Source organism: Epargyreus clarus, unplaced genomic scaffold, assembly GCF_041222505.1.
Source record: "Epargyreus clarus isolate Ecla_fem2 unplaced genomic scaffold, WU_Ecla_fem_2.2 ptg000003l, whole genome shotgun sequence".
Lineage (NCBI taxonomy): Eukaryota > Metazoa > Arthropoda > Insecta > Lepidoptera > Hesperiidae > Epargyreus > Epargyreus clarus.
In genome coordinates, this window is record NW_027332211.1 from 4,758,104 (window position 1) to 4,776,884 (window position 18,781).

Consider the following 18,781-nt stretch of genomic DNA (forward strand, 5'->3'; position numbering starts at 1 on the left):
TATAAAGTTTGACACAACCTTTAAACTTCCTAGTAGTTTTCCAGCTGTCGAGATATAAAAAATGCTAACAATCAGGATGCCACCCTACCACCAGCTCTAATAAACTATTGGACCACTGGAAGAAGACCTCATACAGAAAGAGGGATTTTCTGCATACTTGTGATCTGAGTAAATAAATAACTCGAAGAAACACACTACTGCGCATTCAAAATGTTATCTTCATCAACAGCTTTTATAAGAAAATTGGAAGTAGTTTCCGTCAACACTAACACCATACAAATCACCACATCACACCTCAGAGGTCCAAGGGTCAAATCCCAGGCACACACCTCTGATTTTTCAAAGTTATGTGTGTATTAGAAATAAATTATCACTTGCTGGAACAGTGAAGAATAACATTGTGAGGAAACCTGCACACCTGAGAGCTTAATAAAAAACATCCCAAATGTATGTGCAGTCTACCTACGCACTTGGCCAGCGCGGTGAACTATGGCCTAATCCTCCTTATTCTGAGAGAATACCCGTGCCCAGCAGTGGGAAAATAATTGGTTGATGATTATGAATAATCCATGTAACTCAATATTCATGTAAGAGACCCGTACCCAACATTGAGTCAATTTAATATTTTTAGAAAACACCAAGATTTAATTTCCCGCAGCCTCAAACCTCTGCCTGGCAATTTAAATTTTACGTTGTAATAAATTGCCTCCATAAGAATTCCGCCGTGACGCCGTCTGCCTTCAGGCTTTGTGTTAATATTACGTTTAATATCGTTACTGAAACATTTAAAGTTTAATGCCGGCTTAAATATTAATCCCCAGTATTTCTGTATTATATTCGTGAGTATTAAATTCATCGTTCCGTTTAATAAGTTGATAAACGGCGTAATGTTCTCCGTATCCATCAAAAGTAAGAGCTGTTTGTGGTACAACCTCAAAAGCACTTTCACGCCTATTTCTACTTTATAACATCAAAACAGAAAAGGTAGGATTCGACCGGGGAAGTACAGCCACACTTATTTCTTGTGTCAATTGTCTTACATGTGAGGCAATCATCTTAGTTAACCAACTCAAAGAAGTGGAAAAAATCTGTAATCGCCTTGATTACTTATTCAGCCCAACCACGTGCTTAAGACTAGGCTTGAACGCAACGATTTCCACACTACCATAAAGCATTCGCAGTTGAACCACGAAGATCTTCTCCACCTGCTACAAACATTAAGAACACATTTATTAAATACGAAATATACTTCAAAATTATTCGTAACTAAACATTTTTAACGCTTCAACAAACTTTTGAATAACATTCAACACGACCAAACTTCCGTTGCACGCGCGCCGCCTGCTCATCGGATATTCCTCGTGGATGTTCACTCGGCCACGTTAATAGTCCGCTTTCATATTCACTCCATTGTGCTCCTGTCAGTCTATCAACGTGCAACAATATCTTGTTTATCCTACGCGGCTTTCATCCGTCTTTACGGCTTTTAATGTAGAAGTGAGAATAGCTGTCTAGCTGTCCAGCCATCCAGACTGGAATGGACGATAATGTAGTGTTGTAAAATATTTATAAAGTATTAAATTACTTTAAGGTCAGCATCAGTTTTTGTTCTGCAGAAACTCCTGGGTTTAATTTTCAGTCAAACAATGTCAAACCCTAAATTAATTATGAGTTCAGGGTGCTTGTGTTATTTTATTCATATTACACACCATAAAGAAGCTGATGCAAGGACGGAGGATGACGAAGGGAATGCATTCAATGAAATAAATTAAAGTACTGAATATTTCTTCTAAGAAAAAAAATGAAAATATGTTAAAAAACGAAAGCACGTCTAAAAATAATACCCTCGAGACCCGACTGCGACATTGCGGTATTTGTGACGTAAACCGTTCTAATTTAACAACACTTTTGTCAACTACGTGTGCGGTGAAATAGAATACCATTGAAACGCTATAAAAAATCAAATTTAAAACAATCTTCTGGAGCCTACGTTGAAGATTCTTCGACCGATCCAGTATTGAGTTTGTCACTACAAATCGTGACACTTCGCGACAAACATTTCTTAGAAAAAGATGTGTTTTTTACATGATAATATAAGTGAAATAATAAAATATGTGTTTTTGGAGTAGATTATCTTAAATATGCATTTAAACGGTCAACGATTTCGATAACATTGTAAAGCGGGTGACGTTTTTTTTCTGTCGCCCTCAAATTTTCAATAATAATATTTGCGGCGTTTTTATTTTCGTCACGACACAGATTTTTTGGAGTTGGCAATACTGTGCCGATCTAATCTCGATTCAAGTTAAACGAAACCAACCCGCAGGATAGCGTTATTTATGTCGATTACGTGATTCGGCTCCTGATTCGTGCCATCAACGCACTTCACCAACTGTTCGAGTAATAGAAGAGATATTATATTAGAATTTCATACAACGTACCAACCTTCCTAAGCCACTCTCGTTTTTATGAGCGAAATAAAAAGTTATGCAAATTTGTCGGTACTCGCATTATGCGGTTGTGGGTTAGGAGGATTCGTTTTTACGACTGCATTTCAAATATTACAACTTACATAAATAAAAAAATGTGTATATTTATGAGTTAATAAATACTACCGTTTAAACGTATATTATTTACAGAAAGGCATTTTTTAGTTTCTGTCTACATTTATCTATCTTCCACTTATATGAAAGGGATAGTCAGAATTTACACGGACTCGTGAGGAAAACTAGACGCCTTAAAACAGGAAATTTTTATCTATATTTCCCGTAATTTAAATGCCTTTAAAAATGGTGTTTGGCATAATTTTTACTAACGAAAGTGAACAAAAGTATTACAATATGCACTTGTTTACAGGAGGAAATCGAGGACCGTCCGCGAGCGGCGACGTTCCTCAGCTCGCTGGCGGACTACTCCAACACCATCCCGACCGCGTCCACCGCGGACCCGGACACGCCGAAGCCCGCGCCCCCGGCTCGTATGGGCACGCTCATCGGCGTCTACCTGCCCTGCATCCAGAACATATTCGGCGTCATCCTCTTCATCCGTCTCACGTGGGTTGTCGGCACGGCGGGCGCTATACAGGGATTCTTGATTGTGCTTACGTGTTGCTGTACGGTGAGTAACAAAATGTGCCTCTCTTGCTTCTTTTTTGTTTGTTTTACTGTTTTACGACGCGACAAATAAGCTTATAAACACAATTAATAAACAATTAACATTTGATAACTATTGACATTTAATAAACTTGCAAATACGTGCAATAGCCATATATATCCAACGGAAAAGTGGATTACCACTCGCTCAGCAACGGAATATTCTAAACCGGATAAACCGTATATATTATAAAAACTTTTAAAATAGATTTCAATAACAATATTTCTATATCCGTATCAATTGAAATGGAAACTGGGTATCGGATCAAAAGACTCCATGAATACGCAACTTTAATACGAAATGGCAAAGGATACGGCCTAACTATATTTAGTGTTGTTTAACCTCCATAGAGTATTGAGCACTGAGGTTAAATATTAGGATCTTAGGCTTAGGAAATGGCTATATATTTACAGCCTAATTATAAAATAATACTCAGTAATAACATGTTACTTCCTCAGACAATGCTAACTGCGATATCGATGTCTGCGATCGCGACAAACGGCGTGGTACCGGCGGGCGGGTCCTACTTCATGATCGGTCGCTCGCTGGGCCCAGAGTGCGGTGGCGCTGTCGGCATGCTTTTCTACACCGGCACCACGCTGGCCGCCGCTATGTACATCGTCGGCGCTGTTGAAATTGTCCTGGTAAGCTCTAACTACAGCCTTCTAGAGTAGAAAGAACTTGTCCATTCAAATTGATCTTTCAAATCTGAGTTCTGGAGTTGAGTGGAAATAAATCTATCTTCCAAACGTTGCATTGTTAGGTTTTTCAAGTCTACATATTGACAATGATGTGCTGATTACGTCCAATCATTAATCATTTTACTTAAAAAAAGCATTGCATTCTTTCTTTAAATAAAATTTTAAACATATATTTATATTATCAATAGATTTTGTGCTACAGAAGTTAAGTAATCGTATGAAGAAAACTAACCATAGTTTTCTTCTACTAAAATTCTAAATTCTTAAAAGAAATGAGATACTTCCATCCAATCCCCAAATTGATATACTATGTCAAAGACTAAATTAAAAGCAAATAAGGAAAACTTCATCGCCAGAAGGACGTTATTTTTTGCCATAAAATGTTACAAGCCCAAATTGGATATCATAATGGATTCTTAATAGGAAAAAGCCATCGACCGCTTTTATATCTGCATAAAACCATATCTGACTTAAATGGATTGCTTTTAACACGAAACCACAATTGAATTACCGATATTTTCTACAGCCATCTAACACTCGCGGCTCTCGTTGCTAAGAAATGTAGTATTCCTTTTAGCTAGATTTAAGACTGAAAAATATTATCTTGTTACTCATTACTCATTATAGCTTACAAACCAAATAATTGAGAAGATGATATTGCTGCGCTTAATGTTTTAAATATGTAAAATTCCATCATAATACACAAAAAAATCCATAATTCCATATTATCACTTTACACGTTTGCACGGACAGTTTCAGTTTTGACGGGCTTTGCAATAAACCTAAACTAATTCCCTTTCACCAGACATACATGGCTCCGTGGATGTCAATCTTCGGTGATTTCACAAAGGACCCAGAAGCGATGTATAACAATTTCCGAGTATACGGCACCGGCTTGCTTCTCATAATGGGCATGGTTGTGTTCGTGGGCGTGAAGTTTGTAAACAAGTTTGCGACGATTGCCTTGGCGTGCGTCATTCTCTCCATCTCCGCAGTCTACGCTGGGATCTTCGTAAACTTCAACGGAAACGACAAACTTCAGTAAGAAAATAAATTATTACATTCTACTTGCGAGATTTACGGTTACGTCAAATATGAATCTGGTTTATGTGAATAAGAAACTTGATGTGAAGTAATACGGACTGAGATAAAAATGTAACTATCTAAATACTTGAAGCTCGTCACAGTTGTAGAGTATATATGTCTGCCTAACTATGGTTAGGTTACAACTCCTCGCTTTAAGGCAAATATGGCGGTGATTCTATGGAACGATAAAGGGATATCTTTAAATAACATTGAGTCAACCACTCAAATCATTTAATTTAAAATCAAGATGTTAATTTTTGAAATCCTAACCAATATTGACGTATTCTTGTACATTTAATTTTCAGGATGTGTGTGTTGGGCAAACGCTTACTTAAGGACATTAATATTAGAAATTGCTCAAAGGATGTTGGTGGCGAATTATATCAATTATTTTGTCCGAATAATACATGTGACCCATATTATGCTGCACATAACGTATCCATCGTACAAGGCATTAAGGTAAATTAACCATTTGGGCATACAGCTATTGCTTTACAAAACGAAATATCAAATAACACACATACTTCTTCCTTCAGGGTTTGGCTAGCGGAGTGTTCTTTGACAATTTGCAAGATTCCTTTTTACAACTTGGACAATACATCGCGTATGGGAAAGAACCTGATGACATCGAACAAATGGAAAGGCCTACCTACAACCAAATATATGCGGATCTTACGACTACCTTTACTATTTTGATTGGAATATTCTTCCCATCTGTAACAGGTTAAATATTAAATAAGTAAATTTACATAATATACTATTTTTATTTGATTTATAGTCTTATATAAACATTTGGCTGTTTTAACAGGTATCATGGCTGGTTCTAATCGCTCCGGTGATTTGGCTGATGCCCAAAAGAGTATACCAATTGGAACGATTGGCGCTATCCTAACAACTTCGACCGTTTATCTTTCCTGCGTTCTGCTCTTTGCGGGAACTGTCGACAATTTACTACTGCGGGATAAGTGAGCCAAATCTATTTTACTTCTTTGTATCATATGTATCTTTATGTTTGTAACCTTGTACATATCCAGAGTTTTCTGTTGTATCTTCTCGTCCAGCTTTACCTTTACCTTTTCCTTGTTTATCAAAACGTTTCTTATGTGTACCCGTATACTTTGATGTGTCAGTCATTCTATCGAGGAATTTCGATTTCTCCGGTTTCGTTGCATGAGAAGTACCCGGAATCTTACAACCAGATAGTTTATCTTTAATTTCGTTCAAGTCTAATTTGTGTTCCTTAGCTATCGTTTCGATAAATTGAATAAATGTTTTGAAGTCTATAGTCTTAGATTTCAATTTCTGAAATGAAATTGCAGTATCTGTTGTAGAGAGCTTCTTTCCATCAAGTAATTTGGCCTCTTTTAACCACTTATCAATGTTTGATAAAGTTATTTGCTTTCCATCACTGCTTGGGTTGCCAAATTTTGAATACTCTTTAAAAGTTTCTTGTAATATTACTTCCTTATTGAGTTGATCAACCATTATGAACTGATGAAAAATAATATAAAAATTTTTGCCAAAAATATACCTAAATGTAAATTTTTCACAGCCATCTGGATTTTAAACATTTGTATGTGATTTTCAGATTTGGTCAATCAATAGGCGGAAAACTTGTTGTTGCGAACATGGCATGGCCAAACCAATGGGTGATTCTCGTTGGATCATTCCTATCAACTTTAGGAGCTGGTCTACAATCTTTAACGGGCGCCCCTCGATTGCTACAAGCTATTGCTAAAGATGAAATTATACCATTCCTTGCTCCATTTGCTGTTTCGTCGAGCAGAGGAGAACCAACCAGGTAATAAAACTTATTTCAAATGAGATAAAAAAGATGAATGAATTTATCATTCATTATTTTTTGAGTATTTGCATAATATATTACTATCAATCATTCATTAAATGCGTATTTCTGATAGGAGAAATGAAACGAAATCTCGTTCACATTGATATCGGAGCTCAAACTGATCTGACTTAGAGTACATCGATTTCGATTAAACGGTTCATAATTAAGTAGTTTTCAATATCACTATTATTTTTCAGGGCCCTGCTGCTCACGATGGTAATCTGCCAATGCGGCATCCTCCTTGGCAACGTTGATATCCTTGCTCCTCTTCTCTCCATGTTCTTCCTCATGTGCTACGGATTCGTCAACCTGGCTTGCGCTCTACAAACGCTGCTGAAGACACCTAACTGGCGCCCCAGATTCAAATACTACCACTGGTAAAGCCATCTTTTTCTAACTCTATAATCTTATATTTTTTTAAAAATTACAAATTTTTAATATTTCAAGTAGGTAATTAATATGATGATCCTATTTAATATTGTATTATTTTTGTATTTTAAAGGTCTTTATCACTCGCTGGCCTTGTGCTGTGTATCTCAATCATGTTCATGACTTCGTGGTTCTACGCACTTATTGCCATGGGTATGGCCGGGCTCATCTACAAATATATTGAATACCGAGGGTACGTTACAATATTGAACAAAAGGAAAAAATATATCTTGGTTAAAAGTATCTAATGTCCTACTGAATGTACATACGTTCCTATAAAGTAGTTAAAATGTGAGTTACATAGTTCATGACGCAATTTTCAGAGCTGAGAAGGAATGGGGTGATGGTCTTCGAGGATTGGCGTTGTCTGCTGCTCGATACTCGCTGTTACGTCTTGAGGAAGGCCCACCGCATACGAAGAATTGGCGACCTCAAGTATTAGTCCTTGCTAAATTGAACGACGATCTCACTCCCAAATATCGGAAATTACTTGCCTTTGCTAATCAGCTGAAAGCCGGTAAGTAAAATATTTTCATACTGATGCTATCTCTTAAATTAAATGAAATGAAATTTATTTCATTGCCAGAATGTAGTAAACAATGATAGTTACAGCAAGAGAAGTTCGAACAGTTTACATGTCAAAACGTACATTTATAACAAAATATACGCTTGTTTTCAAACATGATACCAGCTTCTTAACATTACTTTTAATAAAATAATAGCAAATGAATAATCTTGTTTTCAAAAAGCATAAAAAAGAAACAATTATTGAAGAATGTTTAATTTCAACCAACTTATGCTAATCTTTCAGGGAAGGGTTTGACTGTCTGTGTGTCAGTACTTGGCGGAGACTTCACCCGACGAGCGTCAGAGGCAACCACGGCTAGACAGAACCTTCGCCAATGTATGGATGAGGAAAAGGTCAAAGGATTCGTTGATGCTCTCGTGTCACATAGCATTGCTGACGGTCTGAGCCACTTGTAAGTTTTATATTCTTTTAATATTGATTCAATGCCATAAATTCGATACAGTTGTTTTAAAATACAATATTCAAAGGTCATCCAGAAAAATAATGACCATCCGAACATCCTGTGTCCTTTAAAAACCAAACTCTTCAAACTTTTATGAAAGATACGAGATGTTTCTCTCAGACTATAATAAAAATATAAATACATTACTCAAATGTTACAATTATATTAAAGAAACTTTAATTAATATATCATCAATTTACTCTATATATAAGACTTTGGTGAAAAAGTTGACCTCTACTGACATCAGCACTTTAGGTTAAAACTACCGTCTTATTATAGTAATTTCTTAGCTCTTTCAATCGTTTGAATTAACGAATATTTTTGGATAATTTTAAGAAATTAGTTATTATTTATGCGTTACGCTTTGGCTACTTCTAGGTTCATCGACTTTAGTATTATGCTTAAGCTTACGTTCGCGTCAATATCATTGAATAACAGTTAAAGTAAGTTTCATTGCACAACATTTTAAAAATTTCGTGATGAGCGGTTAAAAGATTTTATGTATACCAATATACACTTTTATATATTTATTATATAAATTTTGACTTCCAGTGTCCAAACAACCGGACTGGGTGGTTTGAAGCCGAACACCGTAATCGTTGGATGGCCATACGGTTGGCGTCAGTCGGAGGACGACCGCACTTGGCACGTGTTCCTGCACACCGTGCGCGCCGTCACCGCGGCACGAATGGCCATGCTCGTTCCCAAGGGAATCAACTTCTTCCCTAACTCTACTGAAAAGGTACATATTTTGATATTTTTGTATGTATGTCAAAAAGATTTTAAGACGACGATTGTCTAAGTCTTCTAATATTGTGAAGTTTATAGACTATAAAATCTTTGGTATCATCTCTACTTATATTTCATTCCTTCTTTTTGAGTATTGTTATTCATTAATCAAATTTATCTTCTTCACTATCTAAATCTTTAAAGGTATCCGGTAACATCGATATTTGGTGGATTGTACACGATGGAGGTATGCTCATGCTGCTGCCCTTCCTACTGAAGCAACACCGCACCTGGAAAAATTGCAAGATGCGTATCTTCACTGTGGCCCAGATGGAAGACAACTCCATACAAATGAAGAAAGACCTGAAGATGTTCCTCTACCAACTGCGTCTTGAAGCTGAAGTTGAAGTTGTTGAAATGGTACGATCTTAAAACATAAATGAAATATTACTTAACTAAGACAATAATTCTAATTTCTATATAATATTTTCAGACGGACAGTGACATTTCTGCCTATACCTACGAACGTACTCTGATGATGGAACAACGCAACCAAATGCTACGTGAACTAAGACTTAACAAGAAGGAGACACTCGGAATGGTATGTTTCAAAACATAACGTACAATGTATATAAATATTCAAGAAATATCTTGACGTTGATTAACGTTGATTTTATATACGTCTCACTGATAAAAAAACAAATACTAGTGAGAAAATAAGAACTCTATGTGTTTAGCATTGTTAATAGCGAAAGCACTTCAAAACGCCACAATTGCATTTGCTGTACAAAGTAATCGTGGCTTACCATTACAATATTTGTCTTGAATTAACAACTAATGTGCCGTTTGTCTATCGCTGCCAACACAGATGCAAAATTTGGTGGACTATCGTGAACAAAACGCTGAGGAGAAATTGCCTTTGGTAAAATGGATACATTACCCTCGATAAAGTCCACTTATGTATATGCCTCTAGCTGAAATTATTTTTTGATTTAATTTTTATTAGTATGCCTTTTATCATGCTCATTACTTTCTTACTATCTAAATCAGTGTGTAAATGGCATCTCTTTATGAAACGCTTTAATTTCAAAAGTATTCTAATGTATATTATCTTTAGACTGTTTAGTGTCTTCTACGGTTTCTATATGTCTATGTTTTAAACTGTCTTCCTTAGCACTCCTTCACTATCATTTCACTCCGTTACAAACTTTTATCACTGGTTCATGAATAGCTGTTATCTTATAACACGATTGGCTTTTGGTGTTAAGAGTATTTCCCCTTTTTTTCTTATTTCAAGCAATTGCTCTTACTTTTCTCTTACCAATGCACTTCGTTGTTGTTCCATAGAATGTTGATGTTTAGATGCATTTATTTGTCTCTATATTAACATCCTACTGTAAATTATATTGATAACTTTTCATATAATAGTACAATTTACTATTTGTTACTTGACTCTATGAATATTTACGGTAAGATGTTACGTCCCAAACTTATTTATAATTGAACTTTCACAATAACTTACACTGCAACACCTAATCAATATTTTATTTACACTAATTAAAACTTTCAGCCACCTACATATATAATACATATCATCACTACCACGTTCACTATATAATTTGATTATTTATTTATAAATGTTTTAATTCGCACAGTCAAAGGCACATTGCGAAAGCTGTTTTTGTCTACTTTGCTTAACACTGAAACACAGTATCACAATTAATATAAACAACATCTTGCACTAACCATAATTCCTTATCTGAATGTGTCACCTTTAATATGTTAAAGTATCACCGATATACTGTCTCAAGTTATTGATATCGGTAAATCTAAATTTTTTGAAGATATTACATTGGAACTAAATTTATCCCGATATCCATTATTCATGTAAGCAACTCCCACTTATTCTGTATGATGACGACATCCAACTTGTTAAAACACATAACAAAAGTATTAACGATCTACCATATATACAGGTGCAAGCCATAGTAGATCACCACCACGCGGATGTTAAGACGGCGAGCAAGGTCCGCTTTGCTGAACCCGGCGCAGAACCCATTCCTGATGACGCACCCTCCCCACCACTCACTGACAGTGAGGATAAAGAAAAGGACGAAAAGGTGACTATTGGCTTAAACTTTAATATATTCTTCTTAGAAAACAATGAGCACGCCACTTAAAAGAAGAATATTGGACTTTTTCACCATTTAATGTTTCGCGACCAATTTTCAATCCGAAAAATCAATTGTTCTTACAATGATTTTAGTTCACTTGCTACCAATAATAAAAAAGTCAGAAAATACAGTATGTAAAAATGTAAACGAATCTAAAAAAGTAAATTGTAGCCTACTTCTAATTCTAGTTGCGACTTGAAACTTAGCAAAAACAATAATTTGCTGTCATGCTAGTATGATCATTGGGCTTGGGAGTAGATAGTGGAAGGTTAATAAAGGTTACTAGTCATTTTTTTATTTTACTTAGTAAAAAAAATCACATGATGAAGCCAGAAGACAGGATTTTCCCTAAAAAATAGCACCTGATAGTGAATTTTGACATAAATCGTGATGTAATATATAAAAATTCATAAATGCGTGCTCATTGTTTGAATGATTGGTCCTTGATTGATTTTGTTTCCTTCAAATTTAGTATAGTCAAATATATTTTATTGATGCTTATTTTTAATTAAGATTACTTGTTTCCAATAAAATCTTCAGTATTTGTAATTAATTACAATAATACCATCAGAAATTTTATACTCTAATTTTATCTATTTATAGTTAACTATAATAAGTAGAATATTTCATAAAGATACAAATCTCGTATATTTTAATAACTATGAAGCTAAACTTAATTTTAAGAATTGCTGTAGTAGTTTAGTTTTTATATGTTAAACTGTTATTTAAATGGAGTGTTTTATTGTATAAGAAAGCATTTTCATGTTATGTTTTGAGATTATTATTTTTATTTTTAATAGATTTATGAGCCCCCTTTTTAATTTTTAATATTTTTTGAACATAACGTTTTCCATAACAAACATAACTCATATTCATCATTCATTAAAAATAATTACATCGTTACTAAAATTTGTTATTGATTCAATATTTTTGAAAAATTTCATGTATAAGATACAAGTAAATTCACTGGTTAACTTGTTCCAATGATTGCAGTTCAAAAATATGTATTTTTATGGAAAACGGGAATCTATTACATATGTAAGCTCAAAATCGGCCATATTCACTTTTAATTACACAATAATATCTACTTTATTTAACGTAACAATTTTTTTTTTTAATTGTAATTCATAAAATTTTAAGTACTTTAAAATGTGAAATTGGACGATTGTTTAATAATGAAATACTATTTCTTTCTGCACAACCATAGTCACCTTATTTTAGTTTATCTATATTTCCATCGTTATAAGTAACGAGTCCTAGCGAATTTACACACGGTGGTCATATGTTTAGCAATGAGTTTTCACGTTGAGTTGTTTGATTTATTTATTTCATTTCACATTAGGTAAGAGATTGGATGTTTGAGTGTCCGTAGTCAGTTACTGTTACAGTTTAAAGTGATATATGACATCGTGTTTCATTCGCCTTGAATCCGTCATGTGCAACGTTCGGTTCGCGAATCCAAATTTAAATTTGAAACGGAACGACGAATTGGGGTAATAGGACGAATTTCGGAGTAGCTTGTTGCACATAATCGATTCAATGTGGGACTCGCCTGAAACCTCGCAGTGTGAGGCGGCGCCCTCGCCCCCGCTCGACGCCGACAAGCTGAAGGAGGGCGGCGCCAACGGAGACGCGCTCAACGCCAAGCCCAGCATCCCCATCACACCGTAAGTCACTTTTTGTAAAGTTTTAAAGTTGCAATACAAGAATCAAATTACCATTTCCATGGCTTTTTATACGCCACCAATTCAACACTCCTGTTGATTATCAATTTATAAAGGAGCATTATCTAAAATATTATTCTAAAAGATTTTTTTTTAAACATTACATGATTCATTCAGTCTTTTTAACCGCTAGTTTAAAAGTAATCATTTAAAACTATATTCCTGTGTAGAGGACATAATAACCACTACAATGGTCACAATGTAAGCTTTGTGACCATTGTGTAGAGAATTATTGGACTAGAGATTAAATCTCAGCAAAATAAGCATTAGTTATGATGGTAAATCCCGTAACACGATTGAAGATCTAATGAACTAGAACAAAATTTATGTCACAAAAACCCTCCAGTACCTATAGCTCGAAGTGTCAATCTTAACGTCCTACAATGAGCTTCCAAATGCTAGAGGTAGGTAGAATGTAGAAACGAATAAGAACATATGCTTCGTATCTTACGGTACATGATTTCAAATATAATTATCATATTGGTCATGTCTGAAAAATCCGCGATAGACGTCTAACAGCTGATGAGTGACTCAGGTAGACATGAAATAGTAATTATAGTACTTCCACAAAATCTTGAGAATAATACACTTGTGCACATACAGTGACGAGGGCACGGTGCGGCGCATGCACACGGCGGTGAAGCTGAACGAGGTGATCGTGACGCGCTCGCACGACGCGCAGCTCGTCATCCTCAACCTGCCGGGCCCGCCGCGCGACACCAAGCTCGAGAGGGAGTCCAACTGTAAGTTTAATAATAAGAGCTTCATATTGTTCAATCCTTGCAACGTTTCTTAACAAGGCGTAGTGCGTTCGCACGGAATTATCAGTTTCATGGACACCAAATATGACAGGTAAAAAATGATTTGATGGTATGTCCGTTTGCCTTTTATGAGAGCGCCGCAGCTAATCACGGCTAACATCAGAAGTATGTTCATTTTAAGAAGTTGGCGTTTGCTTTAAGCATGAAGGAAAAGATACATGCCCAAGACTTTTTCACCATTTTCTTAAAGTTCGCAAACTCTACAAATCCGCATTTGATCAGCTTGATTATTAATATCCTTCCAAGAGAGAATCCAAACCCAATAGTAAGGCTGATCATTGTTGACAATTGGTTTAAATATGAAGGTAACTTATGTACCCACAATTTTTACAAGTGCTATACTTAATCTTAACTTATTGTTACTCCGCAGACATGGAGTTCCTGGAGGTGCTGACGGAGGGCCTGGAGCGCGTGCTGATGGTGCGCGGCGGCGGGCGCGAGGTCATCACCATCTACTCGTGAACGCCCCGCGGCTCGCTCTACATGGCAATACTTATCTTACTAGAAGCGTCTCTGTCGAACTATTAGTGCGAACGAGCGCCCCTACGCGCCCTTATGAAAAGTATTTGTGATTCTCTTGTAACTATTAGTGCTCTGTTCTGAATGTTCACTCGGGCGAATCTTGATCGTGTCTCGTTAATCGTTCCGTGAGGTCGTCATCGCAAATCGCTCTCGAAGGACCGCCGAGACGATGTTTACGTTCTATAGTTCGTTTACGAAATGTATTTTCTTACAATTATTGGAGTTATATTGATGTTCGTTTGACTTGTAAATGTTAGATTAGATTTAAATTTTGTTAAATTTGACGCTTAGAGTGATGATTTTTGGAATTTATTCACTGTTGTATAGATATGTATGGATATTAAATATGTATGTATGAATCTTACGATGCCTTAACCGGGGTCGTTAGCCTTAAGTTCGGTTTGTTATCGATTTCTTAGATTAGCTAAGTGTAATAGTGGTCTCTTTGTTACCGATGCGCCATATCGTTTAATTTTACGGTTATTATATTTACCATTTGACTTTATTTTTTTCTATCAATGTTAACAAGTCGTAGTCACTTTATAAGCGTATACAAACCGTAAAAATTTTATCTATATGAAATGTATTTTGTAAATAAATATTCCGTTCTAAGATTTTACATCTGCTCAACTTAAAATTTACCGTGGGACTGAAAACGAAGATATTGTCTATTATATTCATTATATCCGGGATAATGTAGAGATGATTCGTCTTAAAAACTATTATTGAAATCTAGTCACAATGACGTTGGCTAACTGTCTAGAGCATTCTGAATTCTGACTTCATTTCACCCTAAGATAGATAAGTATATCAACTGTTCAGAGAAATATAGGTATACATAAGTTTCTCCTTCAGAGACGAGTGAGCGGTGAAGTTATTGAAGTAATTAAATTTTCATATTAAAATTTGGGATATTTGAAATAAATCTTAGGTAAAAAATTTTAGTAGCGAAGGATATTCAAAAACACGGCGTGTAAGGAGATGTATAAGTATTCCCATAAGTGAATACCGTTAGTGTCTAAACTTGTAAACTTATTACGCACATTCGCGTAGTTAGATGATTCCTTACTGTGATCATTTATATAATATTTTTGTCATCTGTACTTCTACAGTGTTTTGAATGTCATGTTACATTTAGGGGTGAAAAGGACGGTTATAATAACAAATTATAAGGGAATAAGGTTGTAGGAATTGTGAAATTGACTAAGTTCTCTACCACGCTAAATGGTTAATGACAAGAGGAAATTTAACCAATTTCGATCAATTCCCGGATTGGGATGTAATAGTCCGCGAGCGCCTAATGAAAACGTTTTACGTAAAAGTCGTTTTGATCGATAGTTAAGGCTAATAATAATACTTAATACTTATTCTGTATTAATAATAACAGTCACTGATATACCTTATTAGTAGGTCTACTTTGAAATAAGTGATTGTTACTAAAATAATTAAATAATTTTACATCGTCGCGTGCGCGATATTGATCAATTAAACGAGAACTTATTTGTCGTTGGTTCTCCATATTTTTTTTAATTCCAAAACCGCATTTTTACATTATTTTATAGTAACGTACCATAACGTCAATTTTTCTTTCCATGACACAGTGAAAAATACACTCGTATTAAAACGAGTACTAAGGTGACTGCCAAATATGAAATCGATTTATAATATCCTAGTCCATAAGTGATTAGGTTACTAATTCTTAAAGTTTCGTGATTCAAAACCTTCATATTCTAGGCGATTAGATCAGATTACAAAATAATTATAAGATTCTAGTGCATGATATCACATAAAGATTATTAGTTAGAAATCATAGGTAATAATAATAGAAGTCTGTCTTATTTACGGCGACCTATTTCTCTACGACAGCTGTCAGGCTGTAATTTACGGCAACGTATTTCTCTACGACAGCTGTCAGGCTGTAATTTACGGCAACGTATTTCTCTACGACAGCTGTCAGGCTGTAATGTGTAGGCTCGCCTAGTGGATATGTTTGCCGATATCGAGGCCGGCCCTAAGGTAGGCCACTGGAGGGTAACCAACAGTGCCACGACTAAAATAGCTGAAGTATTCGAAAAAAAATGCAATCGAAAATGATCATCCTTTGAATCGGCCGGGGCTAACACTGATTAATATATAATAGAGGCCAGAGAAAATAAGTAATAGAGTGCCAAGATTAATCGGCAATTTGATAAAACCACCGAGCTAAGTCATGTCATGACTAATAAACTGCAGTCCCAGAAGTCCACGTGTAGAACAATTTTAGAGATCTATCAATATTACCCTTGTGTAATACTTTTCTAAAAAGAAACACGTAGGCATAATATCCCAATGATTAGTTAAATATATAATAATTAAAAATTATTTCTTCGTAGTTTCCGTGTTAGAGCTGTTATAGTGTGATACTCAGTGTGATTTTCATTAAGAGAGGGTATTGATCGAGAATGAAATATAAACAGATTTCACTTAATTAAATTAAGTATAAATAAAACTAAATTATATAAATATTATGTACCTATTATGGATGAAATATACCTACTACTTACTTATGTTTAAGTTTGTGGATGTGTTATGTATCACCTAGTGATGTAAAATACAATACAGATGCATTAAATAGTACATATCTTCATTTCAACATTAATATTACTCATAAAAGAAATAAATCTATGGACATTTGTTTATACCTACTAATAGGTACTGTTGAATGTATAATAGAAATCGATCAGATCTATTTATGAGTTGGAACTAAGTATATTTTAGGCAAAATAACACTATATTTGTAAAACTGATTGTTTATTTGCAAATAAAACATTTATTTTACTCTGCGACGAACTGATAAAATCCCTTGTATGTGTGAGAATGTAGAGTTATTTGAAATACTCGATCAGTGTTCATTCTACTACGAAGTATATGCTTAGCAAATAGTTATACCTAATTTTATAATAGTATGCCCATTGCTTTTTTAGAATCGACACCCAAACCACCGGTCATTCCAGATAGAGTCTTAAAAGAATGCCGTAGAGTACGTACATAGATTTTATTTCATTAAAATAAGACTATGGTCGCTGTTGTTATATGTTAGCATAATAAAGTCTTAATTGCTAAAGTCGAAATATGTGCCAAATGTTCATTGAGTCGTCCAACATTAATCAACTCCTCAATTAAAGTAAGCAGATGAAGCAAGATTTAAGATATCAGAGAGTTACAAAGTACCTGCGAGTAGACCCATCTCGTCAATGCACGATACCCTCGACCTCTTCACTATATAAATACAAAATCACATTGTGTGGTAGAAATGTCACATTAAATTACATAGTAATTGTAATATGTAATTCATAAAGTGCACATAGTATCCTACTTCAAATAGGTAGTTTTAATATCGTGTTTGTAATTTCAATCGTACATTTTAGCCTTAACTTGAGTCTTGAAAGAAAAATATATGTAACTATGTATCGTATCTACCTAACTCCTATCGAGTACGAAGTATTTTATTGGTGTAATAATATTATCTATTTTAGATTTTAGGCTGTGAGCCAGCATTACACTTTCTAACAATTTGATATTCAGGCTAGAGTTGCTGTGATACACGATTTGGCTATTAAATTATAGAGTATTATTTTCTGGCTATGAATTGTCAATGGAGGCAACGCCGATTAAATCTTCATGAAGCCATTAATATCTGTGATTTCACTGATGTGTAGATTGCACCGTTTATTTTATTTAATTAGGTACTGTACCTATCTGGCCCGGAATTTATATCGGGTTGACGTATTTCGTCTCCTGTACCTTCTCTATATTAATTAATAATACGAGGCTGTTTACTAAACAAATATTTGAATTGTTCATTTGAATAAGTCTTTAGCTCAAATCAGTCTTCAGCTTACTAACTTTATAATGCTATGATGTATCGTTGTAGGGTAGTCCACGATAAAGTACTTTTCACACCGCAATCTATTATTAAACGACCTATGGAGCATATTTTCGCATAATACGAATATATTATTATTACATACATAAGATGTTGCATAACTGAGCAAAATCCACATTCATCCGGGTATATATTAAAAGTCATGCCTATTAATGTAGATACAAGGCACATTATAGGTAACTACTAACTAACCTGTGTAGTACATACACTTGCCAAACCATACACCTATGTGACTCTTATGAATGTACACGTTATTCTTTATTCATAGGCAAGATATACGTAATATTTTATCGTGGACAATACACCCAAAATTGACATCAAAACTCTAAAAAGGCCATAATTTTAAACTTTAATTATCGCAAACAGCAACAAAGAACTATCAATTAATATTTATAAATAATTATATTGATCTGAAACGAGTTTCAAATAGTACCTAACAAATATTTCGAATTGTAAAAGCTGTTTAAGAAATTATTCAAATAATAAATTCTAGTGAATTAGCCCGTGAGTAATTTTAAGGGAAAGATGTTACGAGTAAAATGAAATAAATTAATGATATAACATACATTTTCTTTTATTCCTGCAACCCAATCCATGTTTAGATTATTTCCAATTCCTAATCCTTAAATAAATATTCACA

The 18,781-nt window shown here is 34.7% G+C and overlaps 1 protein-coding gene and 1 long non-coding RNA gene across 12 annotated transcripts in view; one reads left to right on the plus strand and one right to left on the minus strand.

Moving 5' to 3' along the window:
- The window catches only part of kcc (solute carrier family 12 member kcc), a 479,479-nt gene extending 460,773 nt beyond the window's left edge, over positions 1-18,706 (plus strand). For 7 of the 9 annotated variants that reach the window (XM_073084338.1, XM_073084364.1, XM_073084356.1 and 4 more), the window contains exons 4-22: positions 2,857-3,117; positions 3,612-3,797; positions 4,660-4,895; positions 5,246-5,399; positions 5,477-5,663; positions 5,749-5,905; positions 6,529-6,741; positions 6,984-7,163; positions 7,289-7,408; positions 7,539-7,732; positions 8,027-8,195; positions 8,799-8,988; positions 9,180-9,395; positions 9,469-9,576; positions 9,844-9,897; positions 10,952-11,095; positions 12,650-12,816; positions 13,477-13,616; positions 14,065-18,706. In XM_073084338.1, coding sequence (XP_072940439.1) covers positions 2,857-3,117; positions 3,612-3,797; positions 4,660-4,895; positions 5,246-5,399; positions 5,477-5,663; positions 5,749-5,905; positions 6,529-6,741; positions 6,984-7,163; positions 7,289-7,408; positions 7,539-7,732; positions 8,027-8,195; positions 8,799-8,988; positions 9,180-9,395; positions 9,469-9,576; positions 9,844-9,897; positions 10,952-11,095; positions 12,650-12,816; positions 13,477-13,616; positions 14,065-14,156 — 3,168 coding nt within the window. In that variant the 3' untranslated portion in view covers positions 14,157-18,706. The remainder of the gene's footprint in view (positions 1-2,856; positions 3,118-3,611; positions 3,798-4,659; positions 4,896-5,245; positions 5,400-5,476; positions 5,664-5,748; positions 5,906-6,528; positions 6,742-6,983; positions 7,164-7,288; positions 7,409-7,538; positions 7,733-8,026; positions 8,196-8,798; positions 8,989-9,179; positions 9,396-9,468; positions 9,577-9,843; positions 9,898-10,951; positions 11,096-12,649; positions 12,817-13,476; positions 13,617-14,064) is intronic. The other 2 variants (XM_073084401.1, XM_073084393.1) reach the window with 2 other exon arrangements.
- LOC140750721 (uncharacterized) lies at positions 3,642-6,521 on the minus strand. Of its 3 annotated transcripts, XR_012103245.1 has the most exons (5): positions 5,960-6,521; positions 5,623-5,654; positions 4,666-4,871; positions 4,366-4,443; positions 3,642-3,780 (listed from the first exon to the last, which is right to left on the minus strand). It is a non-coding gene; the product is annotated as an uncharacterized LOC140750721 (long non-coding RNA). The 3 variants fall into 3 exon arrangements; XR_012103247.1 differs by lacking the exon at positions 5,623-5,654; XR_012103246.1 differs by lacking the exon at positions 4,366-4,443 and having other exon boundaries at positions 3,646-3,780.
- Positions 18,707-18,781: the final 75 nt, after the last annotated feature.